Here is a 26862-nt window from a genome sequence, read left to right as displayed (position 1 = left end):
CATCCTTGGTGGGAGAGAGAGTAGGTGTGACCACATTCATGTTTCCAGAACTTCCCAGGGGGCCCAGGTCTGGAGCAGTCTGTACTCTGGACTCATTCTTTCCTTCCCCTCCCTATTATTCTGTTTCTCAGGATTGCTATGGAAACCTACATCCGACAGAGACAACTTATCATGTCACCCCTGATAACCTCCCATGTGATCGGGGAGAACGAACCCCTCACATCAGTCCTAAATAAAGTGATTGCAGCCAAGGAAGTGAATCATAAAGGACAAGGTACCAAAGTGGGGGAGACTGGGAAGGGTGGGGGTAGAGAGTGGATCTGGGGAAGGGGATGATGTTTTCGGAGGTGGACCTTGGACTCCTCCCTTTCAGTGTGTTGACTTTTTTGGCAAACTGCAAACTGTACTGAGTGATGGCTATCCTTGTCTTAGCAACCTCCTGGTGGTTATGTTCTTATCTCTGATATTCCATTTCTAAGATCCCCAGGAATGAACTCAAAAACTTTTTTTTGTAGAACCCCTTTGAGGGTTTTATTTATGTGGTTGTAGTTAATGTTATTGTCTAGATTAGAAATTAAAAATCTTAGTATTATCATGAAAGTCATTTTAACCTCATTAACCTTCCAAACAAGTCTTGGGGATCCCCAAGAGTGAACTCAGAGAGCCACCAAATTAGCAACTTGCTTCTGTAGGCCCCTCTACTGTAGACATCAGTCTGGAAGAGAGCCCAGAACTAATCTAATTCAGCTTCCCTTTTTCACGGATGAGGAAATTGAGGCTCCAGGAGCTTAGTAACTTACTCAACATCATCTCATAATAAACAAAACTCTTTTAGAGGATCCTATTTGTTCTAGTATTTCTGTCTTCTAGTCAGTGTGATCTCTGGAAAAAATATGGAAAAGAATTCTAGAATCTTGGAGCAGAAGCTGGAAGAGGCCTCAGGGCCATCTTAACTTATTCTGTAGGTGAGGAAACTTGTCCAGGGTCACACAAGTTAAAAAGGAGAAAGTGGATTTATAGATATAATATTTCAATTTCTAGATTTCTGCTATACTTGTCTTCTTCCTGGCTTAGAAATGACCCTGACTAAATGAAGGACATGCAAGCAGGTGATTTGGATGGGGGATGGGGGACTGTTCTAAGTCCCAAGCCTCACTTTCTCCTCCAGAGCCATCTGCATCCAGTGGTTAGATTTAGATCAGGATTATTGGAGATGACCCTGGATGGGAGGTAATCGTGGTTAAGTGACTTGCCCAAGGTCACACAGCTAATAAGTGTCAACAGACTGAGGCTGGATTTGACCTCAGGGCCTCCTGACTCCAGGACTCGGGCTCTATTCACTACACTACCTAGCTGTCCATCTAAGACATCTCTCAAATACTTGAGGGACAGTGTGATAAATAAAGTTTTTGCACGTGGAGTCAGAATGATCAGGGTTCAAATTCTACCTCTGGCGGTCACTAGTTATGTGATCCTTATCCAAAAAAAATCTCTGTGCCTCAATTTCCTCAAATGTAAAATAGAGGAGTTGAACTAAATGTCTATGATCCTATGAGCCTTCTGAAAGAAAAGTTGTGACCTACAACAATGGAGAGAGAACTCATGACCTGACAAAATTACCTAACTTGAAATTATTGGGATATATGCCAGTACTTTCTTGGTTTTGTTTTTTGTTAGTTTTTTTTTTCACAAGGCAAATGGAATTAAGTGGCTTGCCCAAGGCCACACAGCTAGGTAATTATGAAGTGTCTGAGACCAGATTTGAACCCAGGTACTCCTGACTCCAGGGCTGGTGCTTTATCCACTGCGCCACCTAGCTGCCTCCATATATGCCAGTGCTTTCAATAGGATTGTTCAGAGTTTTTTTCCAAAAGCTGAAAGGAGCATTTGATATGCTCAAATGAGGATAAGCATAAAGTAGTGAACTGATCTTGGATTTGAAGTTTATAATAAAATGAGTTTCCCAAATATAAAAAAGAGAGACAAGAGTTAAACAGCAATTCTGAAAAAAAGATCTGGAGGGTTTTACTGTACCATGAATTTAGGGTGAATCAATAGTACAAAAATACTAATCTAATCATTTTACAGATGAAGAAACTGAAGTCCAGAGATTTTAAGCAATTTTTTCTATGTCACATAAACTTATATCCCAGGAAGGATTTGAATCGACTTCTTTCTGGTACCAATTTCAACACTGTCCACAATAATTGACCACACAAACTCATGGAGATTCAAAGACAAAAGGGATGAGGATGATATCCTTGGGGTACCAATTTCAACATGTCCATGATAATTGACCATTCAGACTCATGGAGACTCTCAGACAGGAAGGAGTAGTGATCTACCTTGTTGGAATGCAAAACCCTTAATCTGAAAACAGAGTTATAACTGGACTGAGGCAACTGAGGCTTTGCTCCAAAATTTAGAGCACTCAGAATACCTTTAAAACATCAAGTTAGCAAGACTCACTTAGAATTAGAGTAGAAATCTTCCTTAACTACTTCATGGTGAAGTCATCCTCTAATCAGCCCAATTTTGCTCCTTTGGTTAGATAGACTTGCTCTAACCATAAAGACACAATGACTCAAGGTCTTTGACTTTACTATCCAAGATGTCTTCCCAAGTTCTCCTACCTTCTTCATGATTAAGGGAGTCAAGGTGGCAGAATAGACAAAACACTCAGCTAAGTTCTCCTAAAATTCCTCTCTAAAGAACTTCAGCATAATGCCTCAGATTGAATTCTGGAAGGGCAGAGCCAACAAAAGGTCAGAGTGAGCCATTATTCCATCCTAAGACAACATTGGAGAGATCTACAATTTGGGGAAGGAGGCTGACCCAGAATCCACATGGGAGTAAGTGATGGTGACAGACACAACAGCAGTTTTAGGAGCTCTCAAATCAGAAATTGCAAAGGGAACATGCAATTTGTCAGAGATTTCAAGGTTCCCCTGTACTAGCACTGAAGCAGACCCTTATAAACAGTTCCATGTTTATCATAGATCAAAGTTGAAGGGCAGAGAGGAGCCCTTTTGGTCAAGAGAATGGAGGGTATTATCATTTCTGGACCCAAGAAGTAAAGTTCCTGAAGAGTAGCATCATTTGCTGTCCCAAGGGATCAGGGGTCCTTCCTGGGTAAGGACCAAAATCCTGATCAAGAGAGCAGAAACCAAATCTCTGCCAGGTCACACCACCTTGGAAGCACTGAAAACTTTCATACCCCAGAGCTAACTCTGAAAACAACAGGACAGAAAAACCTAAAGTTTGACATAGTAAATTTGGCCTCAGACATTTGATATTTACTAGCTGTGTGACCTTCAACAAAAAAGAAAAGAAATAACACCTTAAAAGCAGAATTAGCCAAATAGAAAAAAGGAGATAGAAAAATTCACTGATGAAAATAACTCCTTAAAATTAGAATTGGTCAAGTGAAAGAAGAGGTTCAAAAACTCAACAAAGAAAGTGATGTCTTAACAATTCAAATTGGGCACGTAGAAGCTAATGACTTTCTGAGACATCAAGAAATAATACAATGAAGTCAAAAGTATGGAAAAAAATTTAAAAATCACAAAGGAAAAACAACCTGGAAAATAGAGCAAGAGGAACTGTTTAAAGGAAGAATCTAGACATCAGATTTCAAAAACTGTCCTGATATCTTAGAGCCAGATGTAAAATAGAAATTGAAAGAATCTGCCAACCCTCACCACCAGCATGAAAACTCCCAGGAATATTAGAGCCAAATTCCAGAACTTCCAGGTCAGAGAGAAAATTCTTCAAGATTAGAAAGAAACCATTCAACTACCATTGCACCACAGCAATGATCTCACATGATTTAGTAGCGACCACATTAAAAATGGAGCAGAAGACTGAATATAATAGTCCAGAAGACAAAAGACCTGGGATTACAAGCAAGAATAACCTACCCAGAGAAACTATGTATAATCCTTCAGATGGAGAAAAGTGGATATTTAATGAATTAGAGGACTATTAAGCATTTCTGTTGAAAAGACCAGAGCTGAATAGAAAATTTAATTTTCAAGTACAAGACTCAAGAGAAGCATAAAAAGGCTAAGCATGAAAAAAACATCATAAAGGGCTCAACAAGTTTAGCCAAGTCAACTACAAAGGATTCACTATTAAAAATCCTATTCATCTCCAGAGAAAGAGATTGCATTCTGAATGCAGATTAAAACTTATGTTTTATACTTTATTTTTGTTGTTTTATCTTGTTTATATTTTCTTTTGCAATGTGGCCATTTGGAAATATATTTTGTGTGACTTCACATGTATAGATGAAATCAATTGCTTATCCTCCCAAGGAAAGGGAAAGACATAAAAGGGGTGATGATTCAGAACTCCAAATTTTTAATAGATCATCCTTAATTTTTTTACATGAATTGAGAAATAATTGATGAAATAAATAAAATAATTTTAAAGGAATAAATCAGGAAAAAGTTTATTTACAGGAAACTTTTAAGCTTGCCCCAGGCAAAATGAATGTGAATCACAACTCTGAATAAAAGTATTGATATTTTGGTGCCAGTTTATTATTTATTCACCATGGTCCTGGATGAAAAGGAAATATGATGGCTTGAAATTTTAAGAATTTATATTACAAAAATCAAAAGAAAAGCAAAACTCATTGATTTTAAACTTGCAACAAAAGCATATATTTATGCACATGAAGGATCCTTTGTCTGCCAGTTTGCTATTAATATTTCTTTTGGGTGTGGGACAAAGCTTGTTGAAAAAAATGAGTCATTGGTGAGAGTTCTTCATTTGTACTAAAAATTGTTCCAGGCATTGCTTATGACTATTTTGATGACTGAAGGTTGTTTATTTGTTCATTTCCTCCAGGAAGATAGAAGTCTGATAAATTAATTAGATAAATTTTTTATCTTTAGATTGAGTGTATCATTTAGATCTAGAAAGGACCTCAGATGCCATTTTAGTCCAACCCCCTCCTTAAACATATTAGAAACTGAGGTTCAGTGATTTGCCCATAGTCGCAGAGGTGGAATTCAAAGGCAAATCTTGTGTCTCCAAATCCAGTATTTTTCACATTGTCCATTCTGTTTTTCCAGACACCATTGTTGCAAATTTAGCCCATTTTGGTGCTTACATAGTTTGTTCATTCCTTTCTTTCCAGGTCTTTGGGTTTCTTTGAAGCTGCTCCCTGGTGACCTCACTCAAGTACAGAAAGATTTCTCACATTTGGTTGACAGGACCACAGCCATAGCCCGAAAAATGGGTTTTCCTGAAATCATCCTTCCAGGTAATTTCATTCTCAACAATGATTCCATTTCCATTATTGGTTGGGTTAATTTGATTAACTCATAGAAATGTTAACTAGAAAAACTGAAATTCCTTTAAATCCATAACTAATCTCCATAAGGATATCGGAAGACCTAAAATAACCCCAAATATTTAGGTTTCTTAGAGTCCAGTACGTTCAGGTGCTAAATGTGTCTTCTTTCGTTTCCTTACTAATTTTTATAATATTTTTATTTGTCTTATGTTTCTTACATCATTATTATATTCTTCCCTCTACCCCCTTCTGAGAATTATCCCATATAAAAAAGTGTTTTTTAAAGAGTAAAAAAATCAGCACAATTAATTATGTTGAGAAAGTCCAAAATCATATGAAATATGTAACAGCTGTGGATCTCCCACCTCCACAAAGGGTTGGGCTGCTGCTCTCTTCTCATATCTCTGCCTTTGAGTCATGTTTAATCCTTATAATTTTGTTACATTCCCTTTTGCTTGTTTTGGTGATCTTTTCATTTATATCATTGTAGTTATTGTATATGTTGTTTTCTTGTCTCCACATACTTCACTATGCATCACTTCCTGTAAATCTTTCCATCCTTTCTTTTTATTACATATCATTTCTTTGCAGCCTGTTAATACTCCATTGTATTCAATTATCACACTTTGTCTAGCTATTCCTCAGTAGATTAGCATCTTAATTATTTCCAATTCTTGGCTATCATAAAATATACTGTCATAAATATTTTGTTCTGTATGAGAAATTCCATCTTATTGCTATTTTCCTTGGGAATATGAGCCCATGGTGACTGTTTTAATATTTCTTGTCTAATGTCATCATTCATTCCTATTTGCTTCTTTCTCATTTTCAAGGAGTCTGTTGTTTGCATAAAATTTTGCACCAAGTTATTAATTCTCTTTCCAGTTCTTTCTTCCAAAACTCCCATTTGTTTCTTAGTTTGTTCTTATTTCTTTTCCATTTCCTCTAGTACTCTCATTTCATTTACAATATAATTTTAACTCTTATTTTTTTTTAAAAAAGAATTCACTTGATCTCTTCCAGAAATTCTAGTTGAATTCATTCCAAGCTATTTTTCCTTGAAGCTTTGCTTGTAGATGTTTTGGAATCATTCTCCTCTTCTGGGTTTTTATTTTGAGCATCTGTTACCATAATGGTTCTTTCTGGAGGAATTAATTTTTTGTTTACTCATTTTTCTAACCTTACTTCCTAACTTTGGAATTTTTATTAAAGAGGTAAGCACTGTACACGTCTAGAAGTAATGATTGATCAGTACTTGGTCTTGGGCATTCTTCAGTTGTGTTGCTGCTTTCTCAGGGTCTTGAGTGTGGTGTTGTTCTAGAATCTCAGGAAATTCAGGTTGGGGACTTGTGGGCTTTCTAAACAATCTAGTTCATGATGCAATCTGAGTGTTGTTTTCCTGGCCTGAGTTCTTCAACTTCCTAACCTAGGTTGGCATCTGAGGAACCTAACTATTGACTTGCTCCTGGTTGGAGCTTCAATAGACTGCTACTGGACTCAGCCTTTGGCAGCAGACTAGATCAGCTATAGCCAGTTGTAAGTTCCGAGTGACGGAAATGCAGACACCCCTTTGGTCTGGTGTTCCTGCTCTGATTATTTCACTGCAGACTTCAGATTGGGGCATGAATCTAATAGCTCACTCCATTTATGAGATTTGCTTACTTCTGTGATTTCTCCTGTGCTCCTCTCTCAGTACACGGCCTAGGACCTTAGAGCCTCAAGTTGATTCCTTACCCTGGACTGTCAGCTCCTAGACCCAATTCCCCTCCTTAGTTCACACTGTGTCTGTGACTCAACAGTGGGGTCCTGGGTGACAGAACTGTCCATTGGTACCTGTTACTGTACAAGGTCAGGTGTCTGAGATCTCTTCTAACCATGGTATACTTTCAGGTCAATAGGTGTCATTCAGTCACCACTTTATAATGCTCTGTATGGCACACTTCCCAGTATCTTCAGACCTCTCTTTTGTCTCCATTTGTTGACCTTATAAGAAACCTTACTATGATTTTGTCTCATAATAGAATTGGTTATTTTCCTGTGTAGGTTCATGAAGGAATCTGACCCTCCTTATCCTTCACAGGATCCTCATTCAGATAATGTCCTCCAAGTGTAGGTGTCCCACAACATTCTATTTTAGGTTCTCTTCTCAATGGAGAGCTCATCAGCTCCCTGGGATTTAATCACTGTTTCTATGCTGATGATTGCCCTCACCTCTCTACCACCTTCCAGTCTATTGTCTCTGAACTGTCTTTCAGATATCATGAAGCAGACACTGTAAACTCAACATGTCCAAAATGGAACTCATTATCTTTCCTGCTGAACTGTACCCCTCCTTTTACCTTCCACATTATCGTTGAAGACACCACCATACTGTCAGCTCTCAGACACACAAAGCCCAGTCCTCAACTCTTCACTATTTCTCAGCTCCCCGCTTCCCAGCTGTTACCAGATCTGACAAATTTACCTTCGCAACATTTCCCAATTACATTGCTTCTTCTCCCCTGATACTACTATTCAAGTAAAGGCCCCTTATGAACTTCACATTTGAATTATCTAAACCACCAAGACCTTTGAGTTTTAAGCATTGGTGGTAGATTGCTTCAAATCTCACATCATACCAATCCATCCTCCATTCAATTAATCAAACAATTTTCCTAAAGATCAAGTTCAATTATTTTACCTTCCCCTACTCAACAAACTTCAGTGACACTCTCTTGTCTCTAGGATTAATTACAAAATCCTATTTGGCATTTAAGGACCTTTATAACATACCCCTCCACCCCCAACCCTGCCTACACCACCTTTCCAATCTTTTTACACTCTATTTTTCATCAAATTTTCCTAAACCAAGTGATATTGACCTCTAGGCTGTTCCATGAACAAGACATTCCATCTCTCAGCCCGAGGCATTTGCTTTTCAAAAAAACTTTCATTTTTTTCCAATTACATGTGAAGGTAGCTTTCAACATTCATCCATTTACAAGTTTATGATTTCCACATTTTTTTTGCCACCCTCCTTTCTCTCCCCCTTCCCCTTGGCAACAAACAATCTGATAAAAGTTGTACATGTAGAATCGTGTTTAACGTATTTCCTTATTAGTCATGTTGTGAAGGAGGAATTAGAAAGTTGTGTTCAGGCTTCATATTTTGTTGTTGTTGGGTTTTTTTTTGCTGGATGTGGTTATTTTCCATAAGAGGTTCCTCAGGGTTGTCTTTGATCCCTGAGTTGTTGAGATCTGCTGTATCCATTATAGTTAATCTTTCTCACAGTGTGTACAGTGTTCTAGTTCTGTTCACTTCACTCATCATCAGTTCTTGCAAATCTTTCCAGGCTTTTCTAAAGACTGGCTGCTCATGATTTCTTTCAGAACAATAGGACCCCATAATATTCATATATCATAACTTGTTCCGTCATTCCCAATTGATGGGCATGCCTTCAATTTCCAATTCTTTACCGCTATGAAAAAACTGCTATAAATATTTTTGTACATGTGGGTCTTTTCCCCACTCTAGACAATTTCTCTGGCTATCCCCTTTGCCTGGAATGTTCTCTCTCTTCATCTCCTATTGACTTCTCTATTTTTCCTTTAAGTCCCCACTAAAATCTCCCTATTAAATTTGGAAAAAAACCTTCAAACAATCTATGTCCTAGAACTTCCATAACAATGACTTCTCTCTTACTCTGGGGCAGATGATTCCTTCTGTTTGAACATATTCCCAGATATCTAGAAGATATATTTGTGTGTTGCATCAAAATATTGATCACAAATTCCATCGATTTCTCCACTGTGGTATATGTATGCCATAAAACACTATTGTTCTATTAGAAACCAGGAGGGATGGGGATTCAGGGAAGCCTAGAGGGCTTTGCATGAACTGATGCTGAGTGAGATGAGCAGAACCAGAAAAACACTGTACACCATAGATTTCTCCAAACATTGGAAGGACTATCTGTGGCTCTAGAAATGTTAGCCATAGCATTAAAGTCAGACAAAGAACTACTTACTGATGTCATGATGACTTACTTAGAAAGCCAGTAAGGATATAATTGAGTCAATATCTTCAGTACAAATTAATACCATAAAATCAATAGCATTTCCATATAGCAATAATAATTTTTAAAAGGTCATGATAATTGAAAAGAAAGTTCCTTTCAAAATAACTGCAAAATATATAAAATATCTTGAAATCATTCTACCAGAACACAAATATAATTTCAAAATACTCCTTGAGAAAATAAAAAAATTAAATAACTGGTAAGATATAATCAGTGCTCATGGCTAGACCTTGCCAACATAATAAAGATGACAAAAGCACCTGGATTACTTTAGTGATTTAGAATAATGCTAATCAAATAACTCGAGCAATAATTTGACAAAATAGTAACACTTTATTTGAGGAATAAAAAAATCTAGGATGCCAAAGGAAACAGCAACAATAAAGTAGAAATAAAGGGGAAATGGTACTTCCACACTTGAAACTCTAATATAAAGCTATAATCATCAAGATTATTTGGCTCTGGTTTTTTTTAATACAAATAGAAAAGTGATCAATTAATTAGACTTGGAACAGAAGAACTAAAAATCAAATATATGATAAACTTTGAGTCATAAATTGCCTAGAAAAGATAAATTACACCAAGTCTCAGGTTGTATTTTTTTTTCCAGAGGGCAAGGCTAGCTAGGATCAGTGTGAGTATGGGATGCACAAAGAACAATTAGGTTTGATGTTGGAAAGATAGTTTTCTGAGAATTATAAGTATCAAAAAGTAGAATGGTCTCTCTCTTCCCCCTTATATGAATTTTTCAAACCAAGACTAAATAACTTATTGAACATGTAGCAAATGGGATTTATTTAGGGGGTATGGTTTGCACTATATAGTAATTAAGGTCTTTCGAACTATCATTTTGTGAACCGATTATATTTATACTGGAAGATAGTTATTTTTTCCTCCAGAAGGATATCTGATATCGGTCTGATTAAATTAGAAAAGTCTTTGGGCAAAATGAATATTGCTGAATAAATGTAGGGGAGGGGGATGCTCAAACATCTTCTAGTTTATCTCCCCATCTCCGGGCTGGGTGGCATCAAGCACGCTCAGCCTCTGAAAGACTGGATGGTTCAAGAACGATGTTTGTCCAGTCGTGTTGAAATGCTTTTCCCTAGATCATATTCTGGCTATTTCTATTTAACTTCAAATATACCCATTCTCAACTGTCTCCGGACTTGAGCTTCTCCCTCCAGTCCGGGTGGTGGTGAATATTGGCGTGCCAACCACAGAAGGAATTCTGCCTCCTAAAAACTTGATCTGACTTCCAAAACACACAAGAGAGAATTCCTCTGGAGATGACAGAAAATTGAATCAAGCTGTTTTAGTTTGAAATAAAATACTCTATGGGCTTTCAGCAGCAAGGCTTATTGGAGAGAATAAAGTAACTCTAGGATCACGCAAAGATGAGACAACACCACCCGTGGTTCAAGGCTGTATAAAAAAAGATCTCCTCTTATAATTGTAACCACATGTGCTGTACGTCTTAAATCAGTCAAAGATTATTAATAAAATAGAAATGGACAAATGATTCTGATTCGTGGGATTGATTAATCAACAATTATTATATGCTCACTGGGTCAGCTATTTCCGAAGCGTAGGGGATAAAAAGACAAAAGGGTCCCTGCCCTCAGTTTCTTCTTTTACCAAAAGAAGGGCTTAGACTGTCCAACTTCTAGATTTCCTTCCTTCACTCCTGTGGGACTCACTCCTTCCTTGTTTCCACACTGTAGGTGATGTTAGGAATGACATCTATGTCACCCTGATCCATGGCGAGTTTGACAAAGGGAAAAAGAAGACACCAAAGAATGTAGAAGTGACCATGTCTGTATACGATGAGGATGGCACATTGCTTGAGGTACGTTATTTTTCCCAGATATGCAACTACCGACTTTGGACCTTCAGAAGTTTTTCCCTGACAGGTGATGTCTCCAAATCAAATAACAACAAAAACACAAACCTTCCTAACAATGGAATATTCAGTTGTTTCAATAGTGTCTGATTCTGTTCTATCCTATTTGGAGGTTTCTTGACAAAGATACTGAAAGAGCTCTTGCCAGCTCCAGCTAGATGACCATTGAAGTCTCTTCCAGTTATGAAAATGCTGTGATTTTTTGATATCCCAGCATGACTACAGCATCAAATGAATAAAAGGGAAGAGTTCTGGAAAGGGAGCAAGGAGCCAACTTGAGAAATTTTAAACTTAATCCTGACTCAATGGTGAGCCATTAAAGCATTTTTAATGAGGGAGTGATATGATCAGACCTATATTTTTGGAGTGGAGAAAGGATTAAAGAGAAAAATTGGAAGCAGGGAGACCAGGTAGGTCTTAGGTGATAGATTCTGTGATGGGACTTTAGCCTTCCTTTACTGTGGGCAAGTCACTTAATCTGTTGCTTCAGTTTCCTCATCTGTAAAATGGAGATGATAAAAGGCTGGTGAGGATCAAAATTAATCATAAAAAGTACTTAACGCAGGGCCTGGAAGGCCAAATCAATCATTATTGTTGTTACTGTTGTTGCTATTTTCACAAGTGAGAGTCTGTTAAGTCTTCATAATTGGCACCTCCAATGCCAAGGTTCCCGGCTTCATGATGATGTCTGCAATAACACTGAAAGAAGTATCATTTCTTCTCAGAGACAGGGGCCAAGACTCCTTCGTAATTTCATGTTTCAACTTGAATTTGACATTTTCAAGTTAATGAATCACTTTTAAACATGTCAAATTCTTCAAGTCCCTTCCTTGAGGGCAGATCATTTGAAAGAATTTTTTTAATTGCAAATAACATTTTCTACACTTGGATTCCCTAGGGCTAACAGAGCCAGAGATATTCTTTTTCTCTTCAAATTTGGGAGCTGAAAGAAAAAAGATTCTCTCATCTAGCTCTCCCATTTTATAAAGAACCTAAGACTCAGAAGTGAAGTGATTTACCCAAGGTCACACAACAAGGCAGTCTTCTGATTCTCATTCCAAGACAACTTTATCAATACCACGCCTCTCATGCAATACAATACTATGTCTCTCATGATTCAATAATAATAATGGCAATAATAGATGACATATAAAAGCATTTACGTGGTTTTATGTACATAGATCTATAAAAATCTATATGTGCTAGACAGTATGCTTTGTACTGAGAATACATAGTCAAAAAAGATACTGTTCTCCAGAAGTTTACATTCTGTTGTGGGGGGAGCAACAGAATGAAGATAAAAAATGAAATATTGAGGTGGCTAGGTGGCACAGTGGATAGAGCACCGGCCCTGGAGTCAGGAGTACCTGAGTTCAAATCCGGCCTCAGACACTTAATAATAACCTAGCTGTGTGGCCTTGGGCAAGCCACTTAACCCCATCTGCCCTGCAAAAACCTAAAAAAAATGAAATGTTAAAAAATATACTATGTGATTTCCCAGGGTGGAAAGAGGCATTAGTGGCAAGAAGGATCAGACAAGGTCTGTTCCAGGAGGTGGCATTTCAGTTGAGGTTTGAAGGAAGCTAGGCAAAAAGGGGAAGTGAGCATAATTGAAATTGTACGAGGACATGAGGATAGGAGCTAGAATAACATGCCTGATTAAGAGACAGAAGAAGGTCTGGATGCCAGTCAGATTCAATAACCATAGAAATAGAGCCCTAAGTAAGGTTGGCAAAGGCTTTAAATGCCAAATTGAGGAGTTAACATTTCACATTTTAGCAAATGGAACCATTGGAGTTTCTTGAGCAATGACCTAATGTGTTCATACATGCTATTTAAGAATATTTGTTTAAAAGTTGAGGCAAGATAGATTGGAATGGTCAGAGTCTATAGGAAGATTGATGAGGGGTGGTTTTTCAATAGATTAGATGAAAGATGACAAGGACCCAACCCAGTGGGATGGCTGAAATGTGATTGGAGAAAAGAGGCTACATGTGTGAGAGATGCTGTGGAGGTAGAAATGACAAGATTTGGCAACTGAATAAATATTATGATTGTGAGAGAGTGAAGAGTCAAAGATAAGAAAGTGGGTTGATTGGTGCCTTCAATGTTTACCAAAGATAAATAATGAGATCAGTTTTGGATCTGGTATATTCAGGATATTTCTGGAGAGTCCATTTGGTGATAAAGCCAGTAGACTATTGGTACACAGCTAAGAAGTGTAATGGATAGAGTATTGGACTAGTAGTTGGAAAGACCTAAGTTTGAATTCTGCTTGGTATAACCTTGGACAAATCACTTTATTTTATTTTAGCCTCAATTTCCTCATCTGTAAAATTGGTAATATAATAGCCCGACCCCACCAGATTTTAGTGAGGAACAAATGAGATAATATACATAAAGCCCATTGCAAACCATTAAACATTATATAAATGCTCTGTGGTAGTAGTAATAGTAATTGTGGTGATGGTGGTGTGGTAGTAGTGGTAGTGGTGGTAGTAGTAGTGGTGCTAGTGGTAGTAGTAGTAGTCATAGTCATGTTGTACTAGTAGTAGTAGTGGTGGTGGTGACAGAGGTTGGAATATTGGGGGTAGTGGTGGTAGTAGTAGCAGTGACAATAGTGTTAGAAGTAGTAATAGTAGTCACAGTGGATAATAGTTATAATAGTGGCAGTGGTGGTGGTAGTGGTGGGTGGTAGCAGTAGTAGTAGTAGTAGTAGTAGTAGTCAGTAGTAGTTGTCAGTAGTGGTGGTAGAGGTAATGGAGGTGGTAGAGATGGGAATAGTGTGAGTAGCAATGGGTGTGGTGGTAATAGTGGAGGTGATAGTAGTAGTAGTGGTAGTAGAAGTAGGTATTAAGAGTAATTGTGGTGGTGGTGGTAGTAATAGTGATAGTGGTGGGAGTAGTATTGGTGGTAGTAAGAGGTGATATTAGTAGATGTTTTCATGGTGGATAGTTGTAGTAATAGTAGTAGTAGTGGTAGGTAGAAGTAATAGTCATAGTGGAAGTGGTGGTTGTGGTAGAGGTGATGGAGGTGGTAGAGATGGGAGTAGTACAAGTAGCGGTGGTAGTGATAATAGTGGTGGTAGTAGTAGTAATAAAAGTAGATCATAATAGTAGTGATGAGGGTGGTGGTAGAGGGAATAGTGGTAGTGGTGGAGATGGTAGCAGTAGTAGTGGTAGTGGTGGTAATAGTAGAGATGGTAATGGTGGTGGTAAAATAGTACAGGTGATAGCAGTGGGGGGTGTTCATAGAAGTAGTCTTCCTTATCATTATACTTAACTACTACTACTACTAGTAATCTAGGTTATTAAATCTAACCCTAATCTAATCCCAAATTACTTATTAAGATCCCATTTTCTACCAGTCATTGTGCCAGACTCTGGAAATACAAAAACTTAAGAAAAATAGTCCCTATCTTCAAGAGATGACATTCTGCTCTAAATGCTCTATCCCCATTTTATGGATGATGAAACTGAAGACTAGATGCTGTGCTGAAACCCAAGCAAGAAAAACTCAGGATAGTCCTGGACAAGAATCATATCCTCTTTTTCATGACCTTATATAGAGGCATATCTCTATGTTTGATAAAATGAATAAAAAGTCAATAAGCTTAGCACTTATGCCAAGCACTGGCAAAACAAGTTGCCCACATACACCCAACATACGCTCTAGGAGCTTTCTTTTTAATGGAAAAAACCAACATACACAGGGCAAGGAAGCCAGTGAGGAAAACTTTAGCTTAGAAAGTTAATGGCATGGTCTTTTGGATCATAGAGAAGCAAATTGACACACCCCATCCAGGGACAATGGCAAGAATTGACTTGATCTTGGTTCATGGTTCCAAAACTGTAGAAATAGGAAGGGGAAGGGCAGAGGGAGTGAAAGTAAAGAGTAACTATCCTGTTCCTAAAAAAGTTGTAGAAGAGGTAGCCAGAGAGAAGAAAGGGAAGTGAAGCATGACTGGGTCATTCCTAAAATATTATTTTGGGAGGGGTAGTCTCTGATTTAGAGAATCAGGTCCAGAAAGAATATTCAGCCATCATTGCTTTTCTGAACACCAAGAGTAATTTTTTTTTCAATGCTGCCATATTTGGACCTTTGTTGCTTCATTTGTGTCCCAGTTTTTGTTACCCCAGTTGGGGTTTTCTTGGCAAAGATACTGGGATGATTTGCCGTTTCCTTCTCCAACTCATTTTACATTTGAAGAAACTGAGGCAAACAGCTTTAGATCCTCAGAAAAAGTGATAGATTAATGCCTTTGTCTCTTTCAAGTCTTTTCTATCTCCAACTGTGTTCAAAATGGTAGTAAAGTAAGAATGGTGACCACATGGGGGAGGAAGGATATATGATTGGCAGTAAATGGATGTGTCCTTACTGGATCTTTTATTCACTTTTATTCCTCATTTTTTCCCCTATATCCAAAGAAAGCTATTCATCCAGGTGCTGGCTATGAAGGCATTTCAGAATACAAGTCTGTTGTGTATTACCAAGTTAAACAGCCCTGCTGGTATGAGACAGTCAAGGTGAGTTTGTTCTTTCATTAAAAAAAAAATTTCTGCCTTTCAATTCCAAAAACTTTTATTAAGAAGCATGCACTATTCTAGGTGCTAGAGATATAAAGGCATGAATGAAATCATCCTTACCCTCCAGAAGCTTCCAGTCTATTAGTGGAAAATAACATGTGCATAGATAAACCAATATAAAATATATACAAAGTGAAGGTGAGACCGTTCAGAAGGCAGGGAAGCTAATAATTATGCATGGAGAATCCTTTCTGGGGCAATTCTGTCCTTCCATATGTTACCACTGCAATCATACCATTGTGATGGTTATTTCTCTTTACGCTCTGCCTCCACCTTTCCCTGCCATTCTGCTTTTTCATGAAAGTTTAGAAAGATATTCCTGTGGTTTTCAATTTGGGGACATGTTGGAAACTAGGACAGTACTTAATGTTAACTAAGCAAAGTACCACTATACTGGGCAGTCGGCTCTTGCCTTGAACCAGAAGTCCACAGAGGACAGCTCTTGGCTCAGGTGATGGCTAAAATACTACAGTCCAAGATGAAATGAAAGGAGCTCTTGGGAAAGACTATTTCAAGCCCTGACAGCCATTTCCTGATATTTTCTGTCCTTGGTTTCTAATGAAATTTCCAGAACCTCATGTCGGTTTCAACATCCCATTTTATTTTACTGGGTTCCGTAACCTTGATTGTTCTGCGCAAGAGAATTTTTAAAATATCAGTTAAGATTTGTTTCATTTGTTGAACTCTTCATCATCCTTGGACAGTCCAACCACAACCCTGCTTATTAACATTTTGTAAGTGAGAAAGTTGAGATTTTCTTAGATTAGGTGACTTTCCCATAGTCACATAGCTAGAGAGGTGGAATTATACAGAGCAGACTGGAAGCCACTAAGACCTGACTGAAATCTGACTCTATTGTCTATTACTTCTATGATTTTTTACATAAATCATTTTTAACTCTTTGAGCTTCAATTTCCTCATCTGTTAAATGAGGACATTGGACTAAATGATTTATGATTCTTCTACCTGTAAATCTATGATTCCATGACCCTTCCTAATTACTTATTAAGTGTGTGACTTTATCTGTAAAATGTGAATGTTGGGACTAAAATGACCTATGATGCTTCTAATTAAATTTATAATCCCAGGCTCCTTCCTAATTACTTAATTAGTAGATGTTTGACCCTAGATAAGTCACATTTTCTCTTCGACACTCAGTTTCCTCATCTGTAAAATAAAGCAGTTGGATTTGAATAACAAGTTCCAAAGCAATAATCCTGACATAGGCACTTAGTAGCTATGTGGCCCTGGACATGTCCTTTCCTCTTTCTGGACTGTTTCTATAGGTGTAAAATAGATCCTTGTTGGACAATCGACAAGCATTTAGTAAACATTTTCCATGTGTCAGGCTCTCTAAGAAACTAGTCTAATGGAGGGGAGATTCATTACAAGAGCAAATGAGGTTCTGCATTTAAGCTCTCTATAACTGACAGCTGTTAGCACTATCACCATCATTTCTAAATTGCAGCTATTAATCTACCAGTCAATAGATAGTTTCCATAGACTCTGAGTCTTGACTCTTCTTTCCTCACTTCCATCCTCAGCAGTATTAAACTTCCCTGTCTTTGCTTTGAAATTGTCTCCTTCTCTTCCAGGGATCTTCATCTCCCATCCTTCCTCCTTTTTCCCTTGAATTATATATTCCAAGGGTCCCTTTCTAGACCACAGAAATCTATTCTCATTTTTCTCCAATCCATTCCTGGGGTGTAGACCCAAGCCTTAATAGTTTGCTTATCTAGAAGTTCACTCTTTTTATTTTTCAGATGCAGCTCTCCTTTTCATTAAATTCTGCCCTTACCCCATTAGGATGAAACATAAGGCTGAGAAAAAAAGAAAAGATGCTATAAAAAAGCAATGGATGAATAAGAGCTATAATGCAGAGTAGGCACTAAGAACCCAAAGAGAAAAACTCTCAAGGAGCTCCTATGCAAATGTGGGGCACAGCATGTGTGGGATGCTTCAGCTCCAAGTTGAATGGAAAGGTCCCAAGGTCTTCAGGGATGGTGGCATGAGCAGATAGTTAGGTCCTTTCTTTAATGACATTTCTACTCATACGTTCATATTACTTTCTGATGTAGAAGCAGTAGTCAGCATCAAGGACATTGGCAGCAGGAATTTTCCTTTAGGGTTTTTAGTAGCTCTGACTCTAGTACCTTTAGAAGTAGTGACAAGGTTGTGTTTCCATAGGGACTAGAAATGTTACCAGCAAGCTGAGGGCTACAAGCATTCTTGGACTTTCCTGCCCATTGGTGGTAGTTGGTCATAAGTTGCTGTTGGGACTGATGAGGAAAGTGAGGCCCTACCTTCTATGTTCCAGGCACTATACTATGTTCTAGTGATAATAGTGAGGCAAAAGACTGTCTCTTCTCTCAAGGAGTTCACATTTTGATGAGAATCTACTTCTCTAAGATGGCAGTGGGACTGCAAGTTTGACTGTAGTCAGGAAGTACTGCTATTCCCAAGGCTCTTAGGTTTAGGGTGCTCGGATATCTCTATTGCCTCTGATGGGAGATGATGTTCAAGGTGATGGTTTGACTTTTTACATTTGCTCCAGCTCCTTTTCTGTTAGCTACACATTCTCAATGCACTGATTACATTGAAGGCTCTGAAAAGTTTTTAAATGGAAAGGAGACTGGATCAGTTCTTACCCAGTTCAGTTTTGGAGTAAATGTCATTTTCCATCGTCAACTCTGCTGGGTTTGACTCCAAGGAACATTATGTCTTCTCTATCTACCCATCCTTACCCCCCAGGAAAAACTGGACACATGATATATCATCCCCATGCAGATGGATTCAGGTTTGATACTCAACTCACCTTCTTGACTAGAGATTCATTAAGGGTTATGGTTAATGATCGTAGTTGATTAGAAATAAGAATGGGGCGTTGTGGGTCTCCAAATCTTCTTCCAGATTGGGTAGTTCCCAAGACTGGGGTGCTGATGTAGCAACTCCAATTCCAAAGAGATTTCCCAACTTTCTGACATATGTAAGAGTTAGAAGTGTTTCCATTCCAAAAGGAAACACTTCTACCTCTCATATATGTTTGAAATATTCCCTCATTGGGGGAGAGGAGATAGGTTCCAGAATGATGACTGCTCGGAAGTGAGGTGATATCTGTCACTTCTTTCCCAGATTTTTTTCTTTAAAAGTTTTTTTAGCATAATCATTGATTGAGAGGAATGAAAGTGTCTGATCAGAATACTTCTTATTCATGGCTAGCTAGCGAGAGGGTCTTTTCTATGTGGAGCTCAGAGGGACTCTTATCCATGAATTTATAATTGAGGGAGAATAATGAGAGACCTCAGCTGATTTTAGGAGTAAAAGAAAAAGAAAAAACACTTTAAAAACACTATGATTGCAGTCTAATATAATGTATAGATATGTATATTTTACTGAACTGTGCATCAAATCAGAACCTAATCCAAAGTCACCAAGCAAGCCAATTTAAACTAGAACTGAGCTATTTTTTCAATTAACTAAAATTGATTTTTCCCACCCTCTATCATTGAAGAAAGAAATGGAGAGAAAGGAGGGAGGGAGGGAGGGAGAGAGAGAGAGAGAGAGAGAGAGAGAGAGAGAGAGAGAGAGAGAGAGAGAGATTGGAAGAAGGGAAAAAGAACAAAACCCTGTAATGATTATACATAGGCAACAGGTGGTATACTTCTTCCTCAGTGGTTTGATAGAATTGATCTCCCAAGGAAGAAACAATAATTATTTACAGGATTAAAAACTGAACCTGAGATTTTACTGGGGATAGGGAATTCCCAGTTAAGGAAGGCTCCTTTATCAGTACACATCTTCACCTTTCCCTTTAGAATCTTCCAGAATTGTCTGGAATATGTGACTTGGCCAGTTCCCCACAAGCAGTATGCATGAAGTTCTTTCTGGTCCCCAGGTGATCTCACTACCCTCCATGAATCTCCTAGCTTTTAGAGGGTACAGCCAATTGACACTGAGAAAACTTTTCTGGGCAGTTCTGGGGTAGAGTCTGGCTAATGAGAAGAGGATGGCTGGAGTTCATTCCCTGATCTTTCCATCTGCTTTTGGTGGAGTGAATAGTGTGTTGGCCATGGACTCAGAACACCTGGTTTAAATTCCTGACTCTACTACTTCATAGCTGTATGACTCTGGGTGACTCAGTTTCCTTCTCTTTAAAGTAGACTTAATGACCTCTGGTATCCCTTCTGGCTCTCAGTCTATAATCCAATGAAACAACAGATCTTATGAAGATATTTTTTGTCTTCCAACCGTCTTAGAATTATTCAATAGGAATTCAAACACAGATTGTATAATAGGGGTTTAGGAAGTTCAGAATTCACAAAAACCTTAACTGAGGGAGAAAAATAACCATCCAACCAGCATTTATTAAGAGACTACTTTGTCTCTACAACCATTCTGGGCATTCAGAATATTAAATGTCCTCACTTTAATCAGCTCTCATTCTAAAGAGAGAGAGAGAGAGAGAGTATATAATTATGTAAAGATTTGAATATGTGCATACATTATTTTCCAGCTAGTGATAGAAATTTATTTATTCCCCAGAGTGAGGAAGGTTAGATCAAAGACCCTTCTCTATCCTTATAAACATCATGACTAGTGTCAAACAAGTTACAAACCAAATCCCATGACAAATCTCTTGACCCATCCCAGTTCAGTGACCCATATAATAGTCAGATATCGCATATGGAATCCTCCTGGTTCCATTTACTTCACTCTGCATCAGTTTGAAAACGTCTAGCCGTATTTCTCTCAATTCCTTCTATTCAGTGTTTCTTACAACTTTTGATTATATTTAATATCACAATTTGGTTAGTCATTTACCAGTCAATGGGCAACTATTTTTATTTTAGAGGTTTTTTTATAAGCACAAAAAATGCTGTTAGATTTAATGTAATACAATAATACATAAGAGATAGATAGATAGATAGATAGATAGATAGATAGATAGATACAGATGATAGATAGTTTTTCATTTTGGACCTCCTTCAGGTGGCAATCCCTGTCCTATAAGTGAGATCAATGAGTCAAAAGGCACAAATTGTTATATCTAGACAAACCAACTTTTCATTGAGTTCCTCTTAGTTCTAAATAGCAATTTATTTGATTGGAAATAAGGCTTCCTTCTACCAGATTGCTTTCTGTGGGATGCAGGATTACACTGAATTTCGATAAACTGTCTTGTCCAATAGGGTTAACCACAGAGGTAGGGAACTGTATTAAATATTCTGTCTTTTCTTATTAATATGCAGGTATCCATTGCAATTGAAGAGGTCACCCGTTGTCATCTAAGATTTACTTTCCGGCACAGGTCATCTCAGGAATGTAAGTATCAAGATGTCTGCCACAGACTTTCTCCAAGAACAATATTGACTCTTGCTTCACAGTACTTTTTGAGGGCCCTGGAGACTGACTGTGTTTGGAAACTAGACATGGCCAAGTCCAACCCTTGGCAGCTTCAGCCTTCAAAGCTGATCTTTCCCTGGTACTAAGGAAGGAGTTGGGACTATTTATGTTTCTGAGTTTCCAAATTCCACATGACCAAGCTAAAGAAAATGTCATCTTTAGTCGATGAGAAGTTGATGGATTTCAGGCAGATTTCCAAGTTCTTGAAAGTTTGCTGTTTCCATATGGCACTATTAAAGTTGACATTAGTTGGAAATTGCCATATTAATCCTCTTGCCTCTATGGATCTGTCCTTCAACTGAACTCTTCATAGCACCATGTTCATTTCTCTTCTGTTCAAGTCAGTTCATTGAACATTTACCAGTGGGTAAGACATTGTGTTAATGGAGAGGATTCAAAAACAAAACATAGTCCTGCCCTCAAAGGACTTCTTTTCTTTGGTGCACTTAGTATGTTTTGGTTACTATATTTATTGTTATAATAGAGGTTATGGGGGATGATAGATAGAGAGCCAGTCCTAGAGAAGGGCTAGCTTGAAAAATGAACATGTGGAATTTTGACTAGAGACATCAAGGACTATCAATCATATATTAAGCATTTATTATGGTACTTTGGGAAACCCTGGGGTTACAGAGAAAGACAGATACAGGTCCAACTTCAACAATTTCTCATAGGGCAGACAATGTATAAATAATTATATATAATTGAGATCAATACAGGTTAAATGGAGGTTATCTCAGAGGGCCAAACACTTGCAAAACCTGCTGAAGTTGGGGGTTGTGGTGAATCTTATATGGATTCAGAGAAATCAGGAGATGGACACAAGATTTGACCTCTAAGCTCTCACGTCCTGGGTTCCAATCCTGACTGTATAACAAGTCACCTTTCAGTGGTGTGGGCGACTGTAAGATTAGATGGCTAAGAAGATTGCAAATTGAATTATTGTGGGAAGTTTCCTTTTTCTACAGTTCCCTATTTTTATGAAATCCTAGGACTGAGCCCTAATTATTTTTGTGCCTAGCTTTTTTATTCGCCTAAACTATTAACTCCATGAGGAAAGAGACTGAGTCTTCCATATCTCTGTTTTATTTTTAGATTTTTTTTTGAGGCAGTTGGAGTTAAGTGACATGCCCAGGGTAACATAGCTAGAAAGTGCCTGAGGTCACATTTGAACTCAGATCCTCCTGACTGCAGGAGGGATGCTCTCTCCAACTTATCTTTGTCATCTCCTTCATCAGCCTGTCTTACAAGTATTGCACACTTAATGAAAGAAGAGATTGCCCTATACCCTTCTCCTTGGTATTCTCCAAAGACAATTAAGTGAAGTAGGAGGCCATCTGGGTGGGCTACTATCACTGGTCTCTCTGTATTACTCAGAAGCAAAGTTTTCTTCACTTTACAGCCAGAGATAAATCTGAAAGAGCTTTTGGAGTGGCCTTTGTGAAGTTGATGAACTCAGATGGAACCACATTACAGGATGGGAGGCATAACCTGGTAGTGTATAAGGTAAGAGCAATAAAACCAATCTCTAATGACTGACAACAGTTCTTTCCTTATTCATCAAACTCCCTCGGGTGATCCTTGATGAATTCTTGATCTCTTTGACTTGGAACTTTTCAGAGTTCTTAGCCCATGGACTTTTTGTTTATATCTTTTCAAAAATGCTCCATCTCCAAAACTGGGTATGCATTGTCATATGTGGCCATTATTTTATTTTTGTTCCTAGATTTAGAATGAAAAGGGAATGTAAAAAACCTTCTAATCTAAAGCCCTTATTTATGGATGATAATTATTGATAAGGATGTATATTCTCTTCTGTCATAGGTTTCTAAGTCTAGTGCTGAAAGGAACCTTAGAGGTTACTTTATCTTAAAGAGGAAAATGCAAAGGCCCCGAGAAGTAAAGGAGCCAATTCTAAAGAAGGCTTTGGCCTAGATGGTTGCAGATGAAGTGGAGTAGAACTTTGAGGTCATAAATAAAAATCCTAACTCGGAGGCTGTTAAATCATGTACAATGAAGGCAAAGACTAAGTGGAACCTCATTTGGCTCATGAATAATAAATTGTCCCTCCTTATTTAGCATTCCCAAACCACTCTATGTATGGCTTTTTTTTCAGGGGGATAATAAAAAAATGGAAGATGCTAAGTTCTACCTGACCCTGCCCAGTACAAAGATAGAGATGGAAGACAAGGATTTCTCCCCAGGCAAAAATACGCATTTGTCCACCTTCACCCCAACCAAGGATAGCACCAAGGACAGTTTCCAAATTGCCACCATTATTTGCTCCACAAAACTAACCCAGAATGGTAAGTCAGAGTTGATTTTTCTAAATGTAACCATTGAACCATTGGACTTCATGGTAAGAATGCTAGTCAACAGGTATTATTGCTAAAAATTGAGGACCCCAGACAAAAGTCAACAGCCTTTCCTTCATGGAGCTTCCTTTCTCTTAGGGAACTACAACGTATCCACTTCAATAACTATGATAATCAGAAAAGGTCTTTTGAGCTAAGTCTAGAAGAGAGCTAGGTATTGCAAAAAGTGGAAGTAAAGAGAGAAAACATTTGAAGAATGGAAGTGGCCAATACAGATACCTGAGTGGGAAATGAAATGTCTTTTCTGAGTAAGAGCAAGTAAAACTATCAATGAACATGCCTTATCTCCCTAATAGAATAGAATTACTTGATGAGGCATTCAGACATTTTGTCAGAGGAATACAAGTCTTCGAGGTCTGAATAAAGACTTGGTCACAAGGAGTGAAAAGCTATCCCCGGTACTAAGACTAGGGGATGCTCAATCATACAGTCTTTGAGGTTAGGGACCATCTTGGACTTTTCCTCTTCTGCCTAGTGCTCACCACACAGCCTGCTGATGCTTAATAAATGCTGTGAAGTCAAAGAGCTGCAGATGCTCTCAGGGACAAGTTTGATCTATGAGTCCAGATCAGGCCTGCAAAGCAGAGCTAAGTAGCCCCAGATGGGGTCAGGATAGGCGAGGGGGCAAGCCAACATCGGTGGGAAGCATTTTCTCTCTCTGTTGTCAGGCACCAAACTCTCTAAGCTACTAAAACCCTACTCTAGATCTGGGGAAACAAATCTACAGCAAGAATCCCTGGGACTCAGGCTCCCTGGTCACCCCCCCTTCTACCCCAAAACAACTCTACCTGACGAAGACAGTGTGATAGGACATCTCTATGACCACTGGCAGATGTGCTTGTCATGTAGGAAAAACCTTTTCTCCAATTAGTGCTCAAGATCATAGGACTGGGGCAGCTAAGTGGTGCAGTGAATAGAGCACCGGCCCTGGAGTCAGGAGGACCTGAGTTCAAATCTGGCCTCAGACACTTAATAATTACCTAGCTGTGTGGCCCTGGGCAAGCCACTTAACCCCATTTGCCTTACAAAACCCTTAAAAGAAGAGAAGAAGAAAAAAGATCATAGGACTAAGATTTGTTAGGGACCTTGGAGATCATCAAGACCCCCCCCCAATTAATCTCTGAGATCAAAGACACTCAGTCAGACACCAAAAAGCAGGGATTCCAAGCCCACCTCTGGGAAAGAGAAATTTACAGCAAAAATACCAGAAACTCAGACTTCCTCTTAGAGGCAATCTCACCATCATTTCACATATGAGGAGATTAAGGCCCAGAGAAAGGAAATGATTTGCTTAAAGTCCCACAGGATATAAACTCAGTTCCTCTGATTCCTAACCTAACCTCTTACTACTAGACCAAGCCTTACTTTCAACTCCAAGATTCTGTGACTCCCATTGACCTCCACTATAGTATAAATGACAATAATTGCATTCTCTTTGTAGATACACAGGATCATGTCAGATTTGGAACAGACCTTGGAAATCATCTATTCCAACTCCTACTTACATGATAAATTTAATTTTTCCACTTAATCAATTTTTTCCTCCCTTGAACTTCTGTCCTGCCCAGTTGTGAGACAGACAAATATACAGAGACAGAGAAAAGAAAGAGAAAAATTGAGAGGAAGGAAGCTCATAATAAATATGAAATATTTATGCTAAATATTATAAATATCAAAGAAAACAAATTATCCCATTGTTTATCAAAAAGCCATAGTTTACATCTTGGATTCCATCCTACCTCTCTGGCATTAATCAGAATTCTTAAGTCTTTCAGAGTTTGTTTGTCTTTGCAGTGTTATTATTGTGTAAATTGTTTCTCCAGATTTTGTTTAATTTTTCTCTGCCTCAGTTTCTACAAACCTTCTCAGCCACCTCCTTCTTTCATTGAAAGGGAAAGGAAATTCAGAGAAGGGATCACACTGCCGGTGACAGAGTCGGATTCCTAATTGGCTTTCTTGATTCCCAGACTGATGTTTTTCTTTTTCATAAGAATAATTCACATTTTTGTAAAACTTTCAGTGTATAGCATGCTGCTCTCATTACAGACCTGTGAGATACACTACAAAGTATATCTCACAAAGAGAAAGGGAAACTGGAACTCAAACTATTAGGTGATCTGTTGAGCACTTGTGTTGCTAGTATGGATCCAAGACAGTCTTTGAACCCAATTCTTCTGTCACTGATACCAGAACCTTTACCCATACTCCCTTTGGCTTCCTATGTTCTATTCTTCAGGTAAGGAACCAATGGATTCCAACCCAGTCCCTTGCCTGTAAAGTCTTCTCCCAAAAAGCAGTGCTTGGTGCTTGTTCATTCTGCCATCTTGGAAGTTGGGTAGAGTTCTTTGTCAGGATATGGACCAGACAAAAGATTATGTCCTTACAAAGATTTTAGATATAAAATCCACCCAAGGATCAAATCACAGTTTGATCTCCAAGAGCAGCCAGCATCGGTTCTATTTTTGTGAATCATTTTGGCTGGAGGGTTAGTATTTCAACTTAGGGGAAGTAGCCAGACACAACAGAGGAAAGAGTTTAGGCCAATACACAGGCAAGGTAATCAAAACAATCTCCTTAAGTCCCAGAGAGCAAAAAAATGTCTTTGGGCCATATTGCCAAAAATGCTCTGAAAGTCACAGAAGACCCCATACAGAGGAATGAAGTATATCATTGCTCCAAGAACTCTATATGAAAAAGGAGTCTGTCTCCTCTGAGTTTATTTCCTCATTAGTAAAATGGGGACAGTAATAACCATAGCTCTAAATTCCCATGTTTATTGTGATTATCTAAAGAAAAAATGGGTTCAATACTTTGTGAACCTGAGGACATAGCGAAAAGTCTGATATGATCATATCAGTCCATTGATAAACTTTTATTAAATGCCTACTAAGTGGCAGACATTGTCCAAAGTTCTGGAAATTCATTACCAAAAAAAAAGAAAGTCTGTGCCCTCAAGTATCTTACAATCTAATGGCAGAAGAAAGACAGAAATAGGGCAGCTAGGGAAAACACTGATTCAAGGGAATGGCAGGAAAGCAAGGAATGAGAAGCCAATGAGAAATTAAGCATGTGGGGTCATAGAGCCGGAAGGGACATTCAATATCATTTAGTCCAATCCTCATTTTGGAAATAAAGAAACTGAGGCTTACCAATAAATTGTTCGGGGACACACAACTAAGAAACTTCAGGTGGAATTTGATCCCAGGTCTTTCTATCTCCTAAATCTAGCGCTC

General features: G+C 38.3%; 1 protein-coding gene across 1 annotated transcript in view; it reads left to right on the top strand.

The window, feature by feature from the left end:
- The window catches only part of DOCK5 (dedicator of cytokinesis 5), a 244156-nt gene that overhangs the window by 127850 nt on the left and 89444 nt on the right, over positions 1-26862 (top strand). Inside the window, exons 12-18 of the mRNA XM_074195275.1 lie at positions 132-274; positions 5147-5272; positions 11087-11211; positions 15693-15791; positions 21101-21173; positions 22657-22760; positions 23371-23560. Of these exons, the coding sequence (XP_074051376.1) occupies positions 132-274; positions 5147-5272; positions 11087-11211; positions 15693-15791; positions 21101-21173; positions 22657-22760; positions 23371-23560 (860 nt within the window). The remainder of the gene's footprint in view (positions 1-131; positions 275-5146; positions 5273-11086; positions 11212-15692; positions 15792-21100; positions 21174-22656; positions 22761-23370; positions 23561-26862) is intronic.

This window comes from Macrotis lagotis, chromosome 1 (genome assembly GCF_037893015.1).
Source record: "Macrotis lagotis isolate mMagLag1 chromosome 1, bilby.v1.9.chrom.fasta, whole genome shotgun sequence".
NCBI classification, from domain to species: Eukaryota; Metazoa; Chordata; class Mammalia; order Peramelemorphia; family Peramelidae; genus Macrotis; species Macrotis lagotis.
The sequence above is the reverse complement of the archived record's forward strand: the minus strand, read 5'-3'. Positions and strand labels throughout refer to the sequence as shown.